This window comes from Silurus aristotelis (assembly GCF_946808225.1).
Source record: "Silurus aristotelis genome assembly, chromosome: 9".
In the NCBI taxonomy this organism is placed as follows: Eukaryota; Metazoa; Chordata; class Actinopteri; order Siluriformes; family Siluridae; genus Silurus; species Silurus aristotelis.
Genome location: NC_139582.1, coordinates 4,469,552 through 4,487,690, shown reverse-complemented (window position 1 = coordinate 4,487,690; position 18,139 = coordinate 4,469,552). Strand labels below are relative to the sequence as shown.

General features: G+C 38.1%; 1 protein-coding gene across 2 annotated transcripts in view; it reads right to left on the bottom strand.

The window, feature by feature from the left end:
- The window catches only part of mtss1lb (MTSS I-BAR domain containing 2b), a 78,886-nt gene that overhangs the window by 49,756 nt on the left and 10,991 nt on the right, over window positions 1–18,139 (bottom strand). For both annotated transcript variants that reach the window (XM_083549935.1, XM_083549934.1), the window contains exons 2-3: window positions 17,900–17,961; window positions 17,716–17,789 (exon numbers count right to left, since the gene is read on the bottom strand). In XM_083549935.1, coding sequence (XP_083406061.1) covers window positions 17,716–17,789; window positions 17,900–17,961 — 136 coding nt within the window. The remainder of the gene's footprint in view (window positions 1–17,715; window positions 17,790–17,899; window positions 17,962–18,139) is intronic.

Genomic DNA, 18,139 nt, shown 5'->3' with positions numbered 1-18,139 from the left:
ATTAGAAAACCTTATGTAAGAGAGAACAAGAAAGAAGATGTTAGCAGACTGCCTCACCCCCGCAGTCAAACACGGAGGTGGAAACTTAATGGTTTGTTTCGGAGTCGAGATGCAAAATACCCTTTAGATAAACGGCTTAAATGGAATGTTGTTGTTGCTCTGGATTCTCACTGTGTCTCGAGGTGCTCATGTGCTGCTACTTGCTGAGGGTGCAGTGGTTTCCTGTGCTGCATGCATAATTGTTTTGTGTGTATGTGGCATGGGTGTTGCATGTAAGCGTGCAGCTGCGTGCCTGCATGTTCTTCACCTGACATACGCACACAAAGCCTTCAGATGGTTGCCATAGTAACGCACCATCTGCAGCAGCCTGGCAGTGGATTACGATAGCACGGAACCGCCCAAAACACACACACACACACACACACACACACACACACACACACACACACACACACACACACACACACACACACACAGATTCTTAAAGTCATCTGTGAAGGCACACTGGGGCAAAAAACTCTCTGTGTCACGACGTACAGTGAAGAGTATTACAGGCAACATCGTTCTTATAGATGGCAACCTGCCACCTTTCCTATAACGCGCACACACACACATACACACACACACACACACACACATATTCGTCTTACTAATGTGGCCTAATGGCAGTAACACAATTATTGTGACAGTGTTAATGCCAGTAATTATTGCCGTGCCCACACCTGAACCTCAGGGAAATAAAAAAACCCTCCACAAGGTGAAATCTTTCAGATATTTCTATCCTTATGAGGAGATATAAATAAAAAACACACTCCCACAAGCCCAAAGACACACAAACACCAGAAGCCATTTATCATACAAAATATATAATGAACTCGATAAACATCCAGCACTAACAAATTCCAGCACTGAAGAAACATGAGCTTACTTTTCTTTCTTTCTTTCTTTCTTTCTTTCTTTCTTTCTTTCTTTCTTCGAGCAAACAATCTTTTACCGTTTCTCGCTTCCTGTTGCCTTACACAACTTAGTTCCCATTGTTTTTCCCCCAAACACATGGTATCAATCACCTAGCAGGTTATTAAAACAATTCCGATCTGAAGTGTCATGCCCTCAACTGTGACTAAAAACAAGGAATTGCTGCATCATCAAGTTCGTTAAGATGCTCTGAATAAGGCTGCGGGAATTCGAAACATTCAGAGACCTCACAGGGTTTTTCCAAAATGTCTGTGATTTTATTGGCCTTTTGGGAAATCCACCGAGCAGAACTGTTTCAGAGGTCCCTTAGCGACAGTATGCTGGGTCGTTGAACGGTATGCTAGCATCTGGTCAACATTTTATTAGCAGGGTTTACAAATGATGCAACAGAAGTCAGGAGACTAAAAGTATGATTCTATAGTTCTATGTGGCTGGGAATCTACAGTCGGGGGAGTCATTATCTCTGGTAGTGACGGGCCGTTCATGAACAATTCGTTCATTTTTAACAAGTCTTTAATGTAACTGAGAAGTACGTGTAGTCTCAAAGTAGAAGTGGAAGTGCACAAGCAAAGCTTCGCAAAATCTCCATATGTTATGTACAGGAAACAAAATCTCCATATGTTATGTACAGGAAACAGAATTCAGTAGATTTATCTCTTGACTCTTCTTGTTCAAGTCGTTTGTTCTCTTTCACATACGCTATGCAATGTAATAGATCAGGGGTTTTTGTACGACTCTTGACATTATTGTTATTATAATTATAGGAGTCACGTGACAAAAATCTTCCAATCACTAAACTCTGGTTGGAAGGAATTGATCGCTGGTTTGTCACTGACAGTGGCCGTTTTTATCTCTAATAATACTCTGGTGGTGACAAAAGATTTCAGATTTCCTGCAGTGTGAATTCTACGACGGCTGTCAAAATCATGAACCAACAGGAGCACCTAACCTGAAGACGCAATTAGCGTGATAACTTCAAACCACCTCAGGGAAAACGTTGAAATGAGTCAGATGGACTGTACAGCAAGAAGCGAAACTTATTGAGTTATGGAAGGAAAAGGAGCGGTTGTGTGATGTGCAGTTTCTGCTGTATCATGCCAGGGCTAAAAAGGAAGCGAGAAATAGCTCCCTAACCCTATCTGATACCGTCCTCTTTTGGACGGTATCAGATATATTGCTGCATATATTGCTCCACATATATGTCTGTTATTATTATCAAGGCATTTCTTCAACAAAATTAGCACTACAGATTGTTTTGGGGTTTTTTTGCTGCTACCATTAGCGAGAGAACATGGGACTGAAAGTGTTACAGATTGAATGTGTAAAACTTGGGAAAAGTCTTTTTCTTTTTTTGACTCTCGTACAGTCTGACATTATGAGAGTTGAGATCCTACAGTGTGAGGATCATGTTCATGTTCTCTGACAAGCAACAATCGCAAAGAACTATTAAAAAATTGGAGTGTGTGGCAATAGATTGGCTAAAAATCTGGATCTTTCTCCCAACCTTCTCAGCCTAACAAATCACCCCACATTACCCTAAACTATTCAAGGGGATCCTTTAGAATAGCCTAACCAAGAACAGCTAGCCTGGCCCAGGCCCAGCCTTCTTCAGTGTGCAGAGTGTGGGAAAAGCCTCTGGGACAGCAGAGCTTCATAATCATTTCATCAGGCCTGAAAACCCTAAGGCCCCACTGACCTGTTCCATGGTCAGTGTTTCAAGAGCAAAGAGACAATGACAGTGTACCATGAGAAAGCAAAAAAGGTAATTGTGAAAAGAAAAAAAAAAAATAATATATATATATTTCTCTCTGCCTCTGAAAACACATGCCCTAAATGGAGCCAAACATTGGACCTTATACATTTCTGAAATGTTCAGCACGAGAACACAGATCTGTGTCAAATCTGCATACATTGAAAAGACGAATCGACCCAGTTTACACTTTTATATACCCTGTATTATTTTTCTATATATATTCTTAAAAACTAAAAATAATACATCAAATACACACAGATTAAAAAAGACCTCTCAAAGAAACACTCTTTGTGGACACACAAAACAAAGTCACCATGCCAACACAACCAAAAGACCAAAAACACAATGTTGCACCCAGACCAAGAGTGGAAGAGAAGATGGGAATAGTGAAAGAGGGTAAGAAGAGGGTAAGAGGGAACAGGAAAAAAAAGAGGAAGAGAAAACAGGGTGGAGTGTCTGAGAGTGAAAAAAAAAAGAATAGGGCTGAATGAAAACAGCAAGCTGTTTCCCAGAGAAGACGATAAAGGCACTATAAATAAAGTGGCTTAGTTCGGGGGAAGACAGGAAAAAGAAAATTGTAGGAATGTAGGATTAATGAGAAAAGAAGGGCAGGGTGTGCGATTAGAGCAAAAAAAGCACAATCAGGCCAAACTTAAAATCTTTATTTTATATTATCTGTTCGAGTTCCTAGCAAATTGTACAATGTTCCATTTCTGCTTGGAGCTTGCTGATGTTAGAACTCACCTACTGATGTTGTAAAGATTTCTACATGGAAAACTCAAGAATCTATACTTCCCACAAACAGTTTATGCCCTATGGTAAACTTGTGTAAATTGAAAAACTGCTGCTGTAATCCTAAAGACTTTCCTGTTGCTCATCACAGGACATTTATTAACAATATGCTCAATAGACTTTCTGTAGAGTTATTATTATAAGAGGTAGTTTTGTAACACGTCAACAGATGGCAGCACAAGGCTGCACGCACAGTCACAGGGAGCACCGACCTTCATAAGTCAGTGTGCAAAAGACATTGTCCTGTGTGCATCTGAAACTGTACAATGGGTGCAACTGGTTGGTTCTGACCATGTGCATTACACGTCTGCTAATCTGACCACGTGTGCAACCTGTCTGTTGGAGGGATGCTGGAATAAAGCAGTATACTGTACAGAATCATGCTGTGTAGTTTATGAAACCAGTGAAGCTCTTCAAGAACAAAACCACATTCCTATCAGCAAAAGTGGCATAATTACAATATCATATTGTTGGAATGTTGATGTCACATGTTCTTTTGTTCTTGACCAGAAGGATTTTGGTACTAGAACAATTTTGTCAGATAAAAAAAAATGTGTAAACATGCAAAACATTTAGAATTTCAGGAGTTACAGCAATGATACAGTAATTAACATGTCACAATGCAATGGCCTTACTGATTAGCACATTTGTCAAGCAACTTCTGGGTTGGGGGATACAGTCCTCCCTCGGTTTGTGTGGAGTTTTACCTGTGCTTCATGGGTTTCCTCTGGGTACTGTGCTTTCCTACCCCAGACTAAGAACACTGGAGCAGAACGTAGGATGGTTGGCATTTTCAAATTGTCTATAGTGTGTGAGTGGGTATTTGAGTGAGTGTGTGATTGTGCCTTGCAAAAAGTTGTCACCCCATCCTTGTTCATTGAGTTCCATGTGGAAAAAGTCCCCTTAAAACCTTGTGCAGAATACATTGTAGGCGATTGATAAATATATAGATTATAATAATGTGTATAAACACAGAAGATCATATACAAAGCAAGATGCAAATTTCAGAGTTTGGGGACAGGAGGTCAGAAAATACTAATAGGAATAACAGATAATTTAATTTGAAATAAAAGAGAAAAAAAGTCACCAAAAGAAAGCAGCCATGTTCGTGAAATGTTATGATAGCAGTTGCTGAGACAGCAATAGCAGCAACATGGAGATCACGCCTGATTGCCAACTCTTAATAGTGAGGATTACCTCTGGCCTGGCCTGAAATAGCCTGTGTGTTCATACTGGGACACGTACACACTCCACACCCAGGCTTGTGAAACGGTCACAAAGGCCATGAGAGCAGCAACTTGACAAGGCTGAGCAGTTACAGAGAGTTTTCCCATTATAGGAATCCAGTGGTTTCTACTATCTACATTACCAAACCAGACGTTTTACTAAGAACATGTCAAGAATAATCAATGATCACTGCATCATTCATTTATACATTTCCAGTAGCTGCTTTATCTTGATCAGGGGATCTATAGAGATCCCAGGAACAGTCATTGTGACGCATGAATGCACATGATTCAGGCCATGGAAGAATGTCATTTACATACAACTTCTCATACCCAGGCCACCTATGAGCATGTTTTAGGTTGTAGGAAATCAAAAAACCAAGAAAAAAAAAAAAATGTAGATAACATGCGAAAATCCAGACTAAAAGAAAATCAGTAAAAGAATCACAGATTTGATTCAGGACACTGCTGGAACTGCCACCACACCACCATTCCAATTAGAGGTCAACTGATTGAGTGAGGGGATTTTACTGATACCAATAGCTAGGTTGGATTGAACTTGGTAATAACCGATTAATTAACTAATTTTTTAAATGGATACTGTATTAAAAAACCAAAAAACATAACATTCCATGTAAAATAGTACTGAACTTTATTAGAAAAATATAAACTAAATAATTACAAAACAGTACTGAAGCACTGAAAATGTGCTAAACCAAATAAATATGAATATATACATTATATTAAGAAATATTGAGGAAAATAAAAGACATGCAAAAAAGCACATAAACAAAAAGTTACACCCCAAAAAATGTGTATGTATGTATGTATGTATATATATATATATATATATATATATATATATATATATATATATATATATATATATGTATATATAAAATTCAATTGAACAGCAAGTAGCTTTGGTGATCCGCCTCTAGAGGCCGCAATCGTACTGTATAACACAACCCGGAAAAACTATCGATATGAATTTTGCCGATAGCCGATCCTGCAGTCAACGATCGGTGCCGATTATTCATCAAAACCGACGAATCGTTTGATCTCTAATTCTAACCATTAGTATTATTATTATCTACCATTAGCAAACATCAAAGTAGGTATAAGGAACAGTACATTGCTACTGTGAGGAAAATTGGATTTGATTGTACTAACAATACAAATAAGTGTATTGTTGCATCATTTATAGCAATTTCTATATTAAATCTATATTTTGGACTGATCAGGATGTCTAATGGCATTAGATGATGCCTCATAAATTAAAAAAAACATGCAACTCAAACACACAAACCTTCCAAATGATATTTAAATACCAGTAAACCAGTGAATACCTACATGATATGTGCTTCTCTTTTTCTGTGAAACATCTAGGAGCTCTCTTCCTCCCTTTTGGACATGGCCCTTTGTTTTGAAAAATGTCCAACAAAAACAACATTATTGTCTTTAATTAAGCTTGAGTCACAATGCTCATCTGTTCTCCCTCTCTCCCTCTTGCTAATGGTCGCTCTCTACTTTATGATGCTCACTTTCGCTCTCTGCATCTTTCTCTCTGCACTGTGAGGACACTTCCTCTTGTCACAAGCTTTCTTTGTGTCTGTGGCCAGCAGCAAGTACGTGGGAAACAAACTGGCTTCTAAAGCCAAGGCCAAAACTTCTCATTTACTAATGAGAGCAGTGTGTGTGTCTGTGTGCACTATAGAACATAAAAATGGAAAAGTATCATTTGCAGAAGATATTTTTCTCTTTCTCAATGTCTCGAAAATAGCAGCCATAAATTTGCATGTTATATGGGTTCAGAGTAAAAGAATCATGGCCTCCATTCATTTCATACATACATAAGGCTATGAGAAACTGTTTATTGTACATTATTATGTTGAATGTACTGTTAAGTCTACAATTTCCAAACTAAATCACAAACAGTGTTTTATTGGCCAAATAATGTACCACAAAGCAGTTTTATTGTAAATATATTGCTATTAAAACATAATATGTATGCAGCAAGCATAAAGAGTGACGAGCAACCATTCACCCTATCTATAATAAAAAATTATATACTTGTCTATGTTGGATTTTTAAAATGACAGTCAGATAGTTAGGAATATATTTGAGAAGTGTACAGTTTTGCAAAATATTTGTGACTTCTTGTATCCAGGTTGATTTCTGTACATGTCCTACAATGCAACTGGTGTATGTTTGTGCACATCCTAAATAACTACTACTAATAATCTAATTTAATGAATTTAATTACCAGATTAAACCCCATACACTAAAGAACATGGCATGTAGGTGTTTTATCCGGTATGGAACGTATGCTATTTCTACTGTTCATTCATATTCTTTATACATAATTACAGGTTAATTTGGTTTAATTGGTCTTTCGAATAATGACAAAACACAATTGGATATAGAGTTCCTCCAGTTCTACTCCTCATCATCCATTGTAAACCAGTGCAAGATTTTTCCCAGTCGCTTAGCAACACTACAAGCGACTGGGGCACCTCCATCTCTGTTGCTAAGCAACAGTGCAGAGATCCACCTCCCAAAGCGCTAAGCTTATTGGTAGCAAGCCGGCCTGGCGAATCCTCCGCTGTGGAGTGTCTCACACTCTTAGAGAAGGTGTGATCTGTATGGGGAAGAGCAATTTCCATAAAGAAAACACCTCGAGGAAAACTTGGAGGAAAAGCACTTTCTATTAAAAATTTAGGTAGAGTCGTGGCGAGTTCCTGTTAAACCAATGGACAGGTCTTACTGTATATTGTATGATTATGAGAAAGGTTATATGTCTGGCATTTAATGAATACCTGCAGCTGGAAAGGAATGCCAGTGTACAACCTTAGCCGAGTCCCACAAACCCCTCCTTTCCCCTACCCGCTGTATGGATTAGTCTATCATGACGTGCGTTCAGACCATATTGAGCTGTCAAAACCAATCACATGGATGGAATGACACAGAATCCAGGAGAGATGGCACAAACAAGTGGGGGAGTTTGAAATTTGCCATCTGCTGTCAAGGCTTGTATTTGCCCTCACATGCTTCATACTAGCCCTAAAGGCCAAGGCTGCAGCATCAACAACCTCCACAGTTTCCAATCTTTTGCTAAATGGAGGCTGACAAAAAACACACACACACACACACACACACACACACACACACACACACACACACACACACACACACACACACACACACACACACACACACACACACACACACACACACACACACACACATATATATATATATATATATATATTATGGATGTCAAAATTAGCGTTAACACAAATTTATTTTAAAGACAAATTTACTCAGATATTGAAAAAAATATTTTTAATCACTAAACATTCGTTTTACTGATGCGGCAAGTCTCAAATCAAACTGCGATCCGTGTGGAAACATAGCAAAGGTTGCGCTCGGTGTCCCGATGATTTCTGTCATTTACCATACATTTGCAATATTTTGTCCTCATGCTCTATGTTGAGTATGGATTCACTAATAATATTCATACATTTGCATAAAGCATCGATATATGTCCATGCCGATGCTGATTAGAGTAGAAAAAATGTTAAGTATTAATTTAAGGTAGATTTAGAATATATATATATATTTTATATATTATATATTTTATATAACATATAAACAATCTAATTGCTGTTTTACAGCTGGTTAAAGTATATTGTACAATTCAGCAGCCACATAATTTATCTATCGAGGTAAAAGAGTCTTTTATTGAATTCCTGCCATCGTCCATCTTCCATGTATCCATAAAAGGGTCACTTGGGAGTTGTAGCAGGAGGGGTTACAAAGCCAGCTAACTTAATTAGCACAAAACAAAACATAAACACTGTTGTAGAGCCTTGCGATCTTTTGCATATTCCTCATGTAGCAATGGAAATCCTAGAGATGCAAAAAAGTGTAAAGCTTATATAAACAAGCATGTGTTAAGAAGCTGAGCCACATAAACAAATAAAGAAGTACTCGGGTTAACCTTCAAAAAGACTTATGATCCTTTCATAAATCTGTTAATTTATGAAATAATGGTCAGCTATAATGGAAATTGCATTTTTGTTTTAATTAACAGACACAAAGTGACGTATGGTTAGGACCTAATGACTTCCAAGAGAGGGACAGTGACAGGAATGTGGATTTCTGTGTTATTCTAAATAATGGAATTGAGCAGACCTCATTATAGTGAAGAAAAATCAATTGAGTTCAGTTCAAGTTTATTTCTATAGCGCTTTTCACAATGGACATTGTCTCAAAGCAGCTTTACAGTATGTAGGAATTATACAACAAAATTCACTTATTTAAATTCTTGTGTATTTATCCCTAATGAGCAAACCTGGAGCAACTGTGGCAAGGAAAAACTCTTCTAGATGGAATGAGCAAGAAACCGTGAGAAGAACCGGACTCCAAGGGTGACACCAAGAAATGTGTGATTTAGAAATTATTAAAACATCACAAACAACTCATAGAGTTTTTGTTGATAGGCTGCTGCTAGCTGTCAATTTATTTTTTTGGATAGAGGATGGACAGGATTAGAAATAAGATTAAATGAGATGGTTTGGACATGTGCAGAGGAGGGACATGGGGTATATCAGTAGGAGAATGCTGAGGATGGAGCCACCAGGAAGGAGGAAAAGAGGAAGGCCAAGGAGGAGGTTTATGGATGTGGTGAGGGAAGACATGCAGGTAGTTGGTTTGAAAGAGGCAGATGTAGAGGACAAGGGGGTATGAAGACAGATGATCCGCTGGGGTGAACCCTAATGGGAGAAGCCGAAAAAAGAAGAAGAAGAAGAAGAAGAAAAGACAAAGCAGAAATACCCTTTGAGTGTCTACATGTTATAACCTGGACAATGTCATTTTTTTATGATGTTTTTAAAGCTACAATTTGAGAATCTTTAACAATCCCACCACTTTATCTTGATCAAGAATTTCGGACTCAAACACCTTGCGAAGTGGGACTGCACCCAGGATGAGAGACCATTCCAGTCTAATGAAAGGCACCATAAATACACAACCACATACTCACACTTAGGGGCAATTTAGCACAGACAAACTACCTACAAAGAAATTCAAGCAAGAATGGTGAGAACATGCTGAACCAAAGCTCAGGATAAAACCAAGTATTTGAAGCACCAACAAATCTGGTTTTTGTCATGTCATGATCGGGACTCACAGGAGCTGGGGCAACATGTCTATGATGAGGTGAAGGCTCTCATCGTGATTATATGTATTTTTCCAATACTTAACAGGTCAGTAGTCTCTTCTGTCTAAGGCTTGAAATTCTTCTGTGGCTCAACTCATTCTTCAAGAATTCTTCTGGGACACTGAAGCATGGAACATGGAACTACCAGGGTTTCCAATGAAATATGTTAGGTTGATAGTTTGAAGGTGTTTTAGGAGTTTATGTATCTGTTTCTTCATTTTGATAAAAATGTCGACATTTTAGATCATCTGGAAGTGCAGTGGTTCAGCAATTCTGTGTTAGTTTTTGGAATATTTTTTAATTCAAGATTTGCCAGAGAATTGGACCATTGGTGAATGTCTTATACTCTCTTGAGCTTCTCACACAATGTTATGTCTTTAAGCTTTAGTCACTTGGATAAAAGCAATCAGTCTAACAAGAAACTTCTTTAGGTACCTTCAGCTATTTTCTCCAAATAAGGAGGTATTCCAAGTTAATAAATGTAACTAGAGGCATCAATCCTATCATGCAACCCTCCTGCTCTTAGCTTGATCCTGTTTTTATTGGGAAGTGATAGTAACAGTAATAGCAGTGTGTGTAGAGGGTGTGTATGGACCTCTGATCTTCACATAAAACTCTCTCTCTCAGTTAGAAACAGGTGTTCTCAGATAACCTGAGTTTGGGTGGTATGGAAAGAGCTGAGTCAGGTGCCTCCATAGGTGGTAAAAACCTAGACCTCTCAATAGAAGTAAAGAGCTACTTTAGCTCCCCTCCTGCTGTCTGTAATAAAGGAACATAATCAAGGAGGTGCTGACTAAGACCTTTTGTTTTCCTTTCCTTCTCGATATGTGCAGACATAGAAGGTTAGCCTTGAGGGCCTCTGACCAACCTTGACAGAACGTCCTGTTCTCTCTTGTGAGTTCCTTCCTCTCTTTCTCTCTCTCTCTCTCTCTCTCTCTCTCTCTCTCTCTCTCTCTCTTTAAAGTCAATGAGACAACACTGCAGTGTCTCATGCGTGAGGAACAAGAGCTGCTTTTCAGAACCTCTATCAGAACCAGTCAATTGCTTGACTCAATTGATTTCTCTTTAGAGAACAACAAGCTAGTCTTTTCAAACAGAATGAGCCTGAAGAGGATAGAAACAGTGCATGTCTGTACTAGGAAGGACTCAGTCAAGGGCACTTTTGCTAAGAGAGATTTGGATATGATAAGTCACATGACTGAGTTGAACAAACTTTATATTTGTTTTTGAACTGCAAACTTTTTTACCAGTTGATTCTTTAAAAATGACAGAAAATGTAAAAAAAAGAGTTGCTGCAGTGATATAGCACAATTTTTGGGCCTGCCATTAAAAAATCTTTTAAATGCTTATGTTTTGAATGGCAGAAGGCAGAACATGTACATTAGTTTGTGGTCTACTCGTGGTCTACTTGTGGTATAAGTAGTCGCTAATTGTTTGGCCAAATAGATCTTGTTGGCTAAGAATAATCTCTTTGTCATGCTTTTTTGTGACACTGACTAAATCAAACAGTACATATACCAATCAGGGGTTCAAGTCCCAGTATCGCCAAGCTGCCACTCTTGGGGCCCTTGAGCAAGGCCCTTAACCATTCATTTGACTCCAGCTTTCTAACATCGCTGGGATATGTGAAGAAAATTTCACTGTGCTGTAAAATACATAAGACAAGTATAAAACACCTTTTCTTTACTATATACTTTGCCTTTTTGCCAACTCTGCACTTTACTACTATCTGGCAATGATGCTAAACTGAATATTCCTCTACTTGTGCTTGTTCCACAATCTATCATTTCTAATTAATGCAATTATTTAAAGATTCTGACAACCATATTCCAGTTTCTCTTAGGGATTGTGCAGGTCCAGAACACTGTAGTGTTCCTGTTGGCTTCTATTTGATACCAAGCTTGTGTGAAGAGTAACACCACAGTGTCTACTTGAGTCTGGTGCTCACATCTGGAGAAGCCGTAACAAACCCCCCCCCACAACAACATGCTCAGACACCGCTGGCCACATAAACACACAATCTAAAACACAACCCCGACCCAGACTGCCAGCTGAAGAGTTGGCACACAGGTTTGTTTTAACAGCTCTGTGTGTCTGTAGAGGAAAGCCATTTTGCCCACCATAGTGAATGAATTCGATTTATGACATTCATTATGGTGGACTGCGATTCGCTTCACGCAGACTGGCTATAAAGCACCGGGTGAAGAACTGAGCCAAACGCCGTGTGGGGTGTTTTTGGACAGGCATGGCTTTGTTAATATTCACACACCGCAGAAGACAAAAGATCGCCATTTTTTTGGTACTATGAATTAAAGATCTTTATCTTTTTACTGTCTTTATACACACATTACAATTCACAAGTTGTTCTATTCAGAGTGTGATCATGGCACAGAGCTTGTGACGAAAGATCTCATTTTTTTTGGTATCATGAATTAGGGATCTTTATTTTTTTTCTGTCTTTATACACACAGTAACAAGTAGTCCTATTCAGAATGTGATCATGGCAAAGCACTTGTGTTGCTCCATACTTCCTGGTACTTATTATACAAGCCCGGATTATGATCAACAACCGCGCTTAGGCTAGGGAACGCTACACTCTGAGTCTAAAGGAGAGAAGCAAGATGAGCGGAAGGAGAGACACAGGGAATGGAAGAGCAGTAAAATGGAGAGCAAATGAGAAGCAGATTAAAGGCAGTAAAAGGCAGGAAATGTTTGTTTCCTCCCTCACCACCACAGACCCCCCGCTGTGAGGATGAAGGCCTGGTGTGTGTGTGTGTGTGTGTGTGTGTGTGTGTGTGTGTGTGTGTGTGTGTGTGTGTGTGTGTGTGCTGATTTATTTTTTTTAATTGCTATTTTACATCCACCCCTATTAAATTTCTACATTAGTTTTTGATAAAAATGACAGTACAAGCCGAAAATATGAGAATTATCACAATATAAGCAAGTCATAAGCATTACCTTTAATCAATAGGTCAATATTTCCTATTTTATATATATATTTTAAAATTTGACACGAGAAAGCTTTAAATCAGAATTACACCATTTAATATGTATACAGTGTATATATATATATATATATATATATATTCTATAGTGTGCTATATTCTATGTAATATAAAATATTGATTATATTACAGTGAAGTTACAAAATGTCCAGAAAAAATGCAATTTGTTCCTCACTATATGAGGAAAGGTTTGTGGACACCTGACCATAACACTGGTATGTGATTTTGAACATCCCATTGCATATTTAGCCCCTATTTACTGCCTCCACTCTTCCCTGAAGATGTTCCACTAGATTCTGAAGTGGGTTTGTGAAAATTTGTGCTTGGGAGGAAGTAGCACAGTTTTAGGCTCTGGGTTGCTGATCAGAAGGTTGGAGGTTTAAGCCCTGGTATAGCCAAGCTGCCACTTTTGGGGCCCTTAAGCAAGGCCCTTAACGCTGTGTGCTACAGGGGCGCTGTACTGTGGCTGACCATTCGTACATCGCTGGGATATGCAAAGAATTTAAATTTCTCTGTGAGATAAATAAAGTTTTTTTTTTTTTTTATAATTCAGCCACAAGGGTGTTAGTAAAGTCAGGTTCTAATGTAAAACTGCATTCTAATCCCTAAGATATTCAATATGAATGAGGTCAGAGCTCTATAGCAGGTCACTCAAAATCTAATTTTATTGTACCTCTACTATGACCCTTGTAAAGCATATCTTTATAGAGCTGGCTGGAAACTTTCATGCTACTACAGCCACAGATATCTTACACAATTGTGTGTTTCTAATGTTGTGGTAACAGTTTGAAGAAGAACCACGTATGGCTAATTGCTTTTATTTTGGTCTGTGCCCTGTGTTGATCAGAGATGCATTTGTGAAAGACTGATGCGTATTTTAATCCTAACTCACATGAGTGATTGTTGAAAGCACATGAAACATGATCATCTGAGCAAAATCTGCACAATGGCACATGAAAAGATGACGGCACAAGGAAGGCATTACTGACCAATCTTTGCTGTAAGTGAGTGCCCGACTATTTAATTAGGAAATGATGGTAGATATCTATAAATAATCGTGCCGCTTGAGTTTGTGGTTAGCATTAGCTTGTATTTTGCTTATGGTTTCTTCTGGCAATGCTGCTACTAACAAAACAAAATAGAATTCCACTTGTGATCAAACCACCAGTAAAACATTCAGGTTTTAAGGGCCTTGCTCAAGGGCCCAGCAGTGGTAGTTTGGTTGTGCTGAGATATGAACTCAAGACAATCCGATCAGCCTAGAGGATTAACCATTGTGCCACCATGTGTGTACAAATCAGCCATTTGCTTGAATATTATCTTGTTCATCTTAGATCTTGCTGTCAAGGACCTTTTAAGACTTTGTATCCAGCTGCTCGTAGAATTGCAAAATAAAGCTGTCTATGCTTTATAACACACTGACTTTACCTTCATTTTTCTTCGCTGTCTCGGTTTTGTTTTTGTTTCTATCTCGAACTTTCTCTCTGACTTGTTCTTCCAGGCTGTTTAATCTCAAGCATAAATCTCTCTCTCTTTTTTCTTCTTCCTCTCTCTCTCTCTCTCTCTCTCTCTCTGATGTCGTTCCCAGCATCCAGAGCAATTATTTATCGGGTCACATGATCAAATCAAAGTATTACATGAGCCTTAATAGCTGGCCCTATAAAATGACCAGAGACGCACAGATCTTTCTGGAGATAAGTAAAAGCAAAAGCTAAATTCGGTTCAATCTCAAATCCGCGTTACGTCATGTGGTTTTTGCTCCGTTAGTTCCACCGCAGCTTTCGTGAAAGAAACAAAATGAAGGCGAACAAAGGACAACGGCGAATCCTGAGACCAAGATGAGGTATGATTTTATCCCACATCCCACCAAACTATCTTTATAATGTTTGTCAGATTTTTGTGAATATAAACTCATATGCTAATTGTTAATAAGGAAAAGTTTAGAAACTTAGCTTTAGCTAGAATTAGTCAATTGTGGTCCAATTAGATTGCGAAGATTTACCAGGTTTGAAGACTAACTGATGTGCAAAAGGTGAGTGGAAAATAATTTTAATATATTTTTATATCTTACTTTTATACCTTATATTTTTATATTTCTCTTGTATTTTATTTCCATTTCTATTTCCATGGACATGTAATAAATGAAAGATGTAAAAAGCATTTCGTAAAAAGCATGTCATACTTGCTAGGAATGTGTATGTGACTTTGATTGTATTTATTTTTTGATTTTTATGTGAAGGTGAGCAATATTCAAAAATTTCATTTTGTACAAACAATTCATCACTTTTGACAATAAATGTTATCTGAAAGCAGCATAACAGAATTACATTTATTACGAACATAAATCTTTGCATTATAATTTAACCCCTATAAGTTTATCACTAATAAGAGAAACAGTGGCGAAAGGGGAAAGAGCAATCTTCCTAAGATAGTATGAGGAAGAAACCTTAACAGTAAGATGGGAAGATGTTGCACTAGATTTTGGAGTGTACTTATGAAGATTTAAGGGCCATTTAAACCAGAATATTAGTAAAGTAAGGTAGTGAAGTAAAATATGGGTTGAAGTTGAAGCTCTTGAGGGCCCTGCTACAGAGATCTGACCTTTACCCTCCTCTACACCTTCGAAATAATCTCCAAGCATCCTTCCTCTTTATCAGTCCCTGCCCTCACTAAGGTTCTGGTGGCTGAATGAGCACAAATCTCCACCAGAACACTCCAAAATCTAGTAAAACATTTTTGCAAAACTTTGAAGGTTTTAACAGCAAATGGGACAAAATGTGAAATGAGATGTTCAAAAAGCAAACAAATCTTTTTTCCATATAGTGAATTTGCTGCCACAGACTCCATTAGCTATCAATTAATTTTCATAGACTTTATTATAACAGCTAGCATTGATTATGATGGTCTGTGAGTCCCACCACTGTTTTACTCTAAACTTAGCATCGCTATATCCTGACTCTAACTCGAGCTGAATCTCCAAAATACTGATAAAGAATGAGCAATGATGCTCTACCTTTCTCCACCCCTGGCTGTTTTAATGAGCACTTCCTTCCATATTCGTTCTTCTTACTTCTCAGCATCCTTCATTTCCCAGCAGTCTTGGTCTGCAGGTCAGACAAACCCCTCGCTGCTTTAGGAGTTTGTACAGGATAAGCTTGTAACCTCATTAAAATCTCTGGGCCTCTCTGCATTTCCTTAACCCACTTCCTCAGTTTCATATACACATGTTTAGTGAGACAGGATATATATATATATATATATATATATATATATATATATATATATATATATATATATATATATATATATATATATTTTCCTAACCTTAGGCAGCTTAAAAAGAGACGACAAGAAAAAAAACAAATGGCAGACCTAAGGAAAGAAGGCAGTCTATTAAGGACGTAAGTGGTTTTTAGTGTTTTCCTTACCGCCAGCTTTTTCATCAGCAAGTTTCCCTAAAGGATCTCGGGCTCCATTTCATAACAATGACTGACTAGGCCAAAAATAACCCACAATCTCTCTCTCTCTCTCTCTCTCTCTCTCTCTCTCTCTCTCTCTCTCAAGACTTTGTTCTTGCCCATACGCATCATGTAGTTCTTTCAAACACAAGAATTTTTCATTCATTTTTGTCACCAAGTGTCAAAATGCTCCTTCAACTTCAGCTAAATGGTTCAAACACAAACAGCACTTTTAGAACAATGAGTATCACTATCTGGGCCAAAAAAACCTTCTTAAGTGAAAGCCAGAGGTTCTAATGGTAACACTCGGTTTTTAAAAAAACAAATTGTAATGCGTGAATGATCCTCTGGATCGCCAACCACATATAATATTCCATTTATATCCACAACTACATAAACCCATTCTCATGCACATAAAAAGCATCGAACGCAGAGTTCCTGCAGGGGTGGGGTAAGATATGTGCCACAGCGAGGCAACTGGAGGCCTTGAAATAAGCCTTGACTCATTTCCATCTCATAATGACGTCAGTGTGGTATTTTAAGCGTTTTTGGCCAAATCTCTAACAAGTAATGGATTGTATAAATGGATTTGTTCCCTCTATCATCAAGGATTTTGCATAATCTCTCCTGTTTGTTTGTTTGGACTGCCATCTTTCCTTAGGTCTGCCATATTATATATATATATGATCATTAAAAAAATTGTAGAATGATATGAAGTAGAAGAAGTGACTAATTATTTTCCAGCCCAGAATGCAGATTCACATAACCTAATACTTGTTGAAATACCCTTTATTATTCTGTGTACTTTATTAGTTATTTATTTAATTCCACGTAAGCGTCGCACCCATTAAAACGGCATCAGAAGTGATAAGAAACCATTTGTGAAAAACAAGAGTGGATATAATAAACATGAACTTGCACAGGAATTACAAATAAATAGATTTTGAACACAGAATATTGTCAAGTCATAGTGCAGATTGCATGAACCCATAAAAGACAAAAATACAAAGCAAAACTGGAGACTTCATATTGCAATCATGATCTTCCCCATGGGTCTTATAGTCAATTGTCCAATGATGAGGCTCCATGCTATAAGGCTCACCTCTAATTGGTTTTTTAATTGTAAATGTGAGTTGCTGACAAGAAAATGAGAGCTTATTGTGTTTGGGCCCTCCATTAGAGACTACAGACTGATCTTTCTAAAATTCCTAATTTTGGAAAATCCAAATCCCCTTTCACAATCGGACAGCAGTTGACAAAACATCAGAACAGCCAGTCCTACCTCGTGTATTGGTTGCCATGTCTGCCACCTTTTGAAAAGCATCCAGAAAAGCCACTGCTGCAAGCACGGTGGTTCTAAAAAAGCAGACAGAGAACAAAAATGTTATGAAATAATGACATTTTCTTTCCTCACCTTACAATAATGAGACTTCGGTTTATAATGACAGGTGATAGATGGCACGCACCTGAGCTGGGCATGCAGCTTGGTAGCCTTGGCACTGAAGTCCTCCCAGACCGGATATGAACACTGCAACAGAATAAAGGTTCACGTAAAGGCTATGCAGATCCGAGTTTACAAGAATCCTGATAACATTGTAGTCTCTGAACATTGTAGTCCAAATCGCATCGTAAATCAGAGGCAAGTGTAGTAATGTTATGTGTGATTTACACATCCTGTGTGCAGTGTGTGGGTCGGAGGGGTTGAT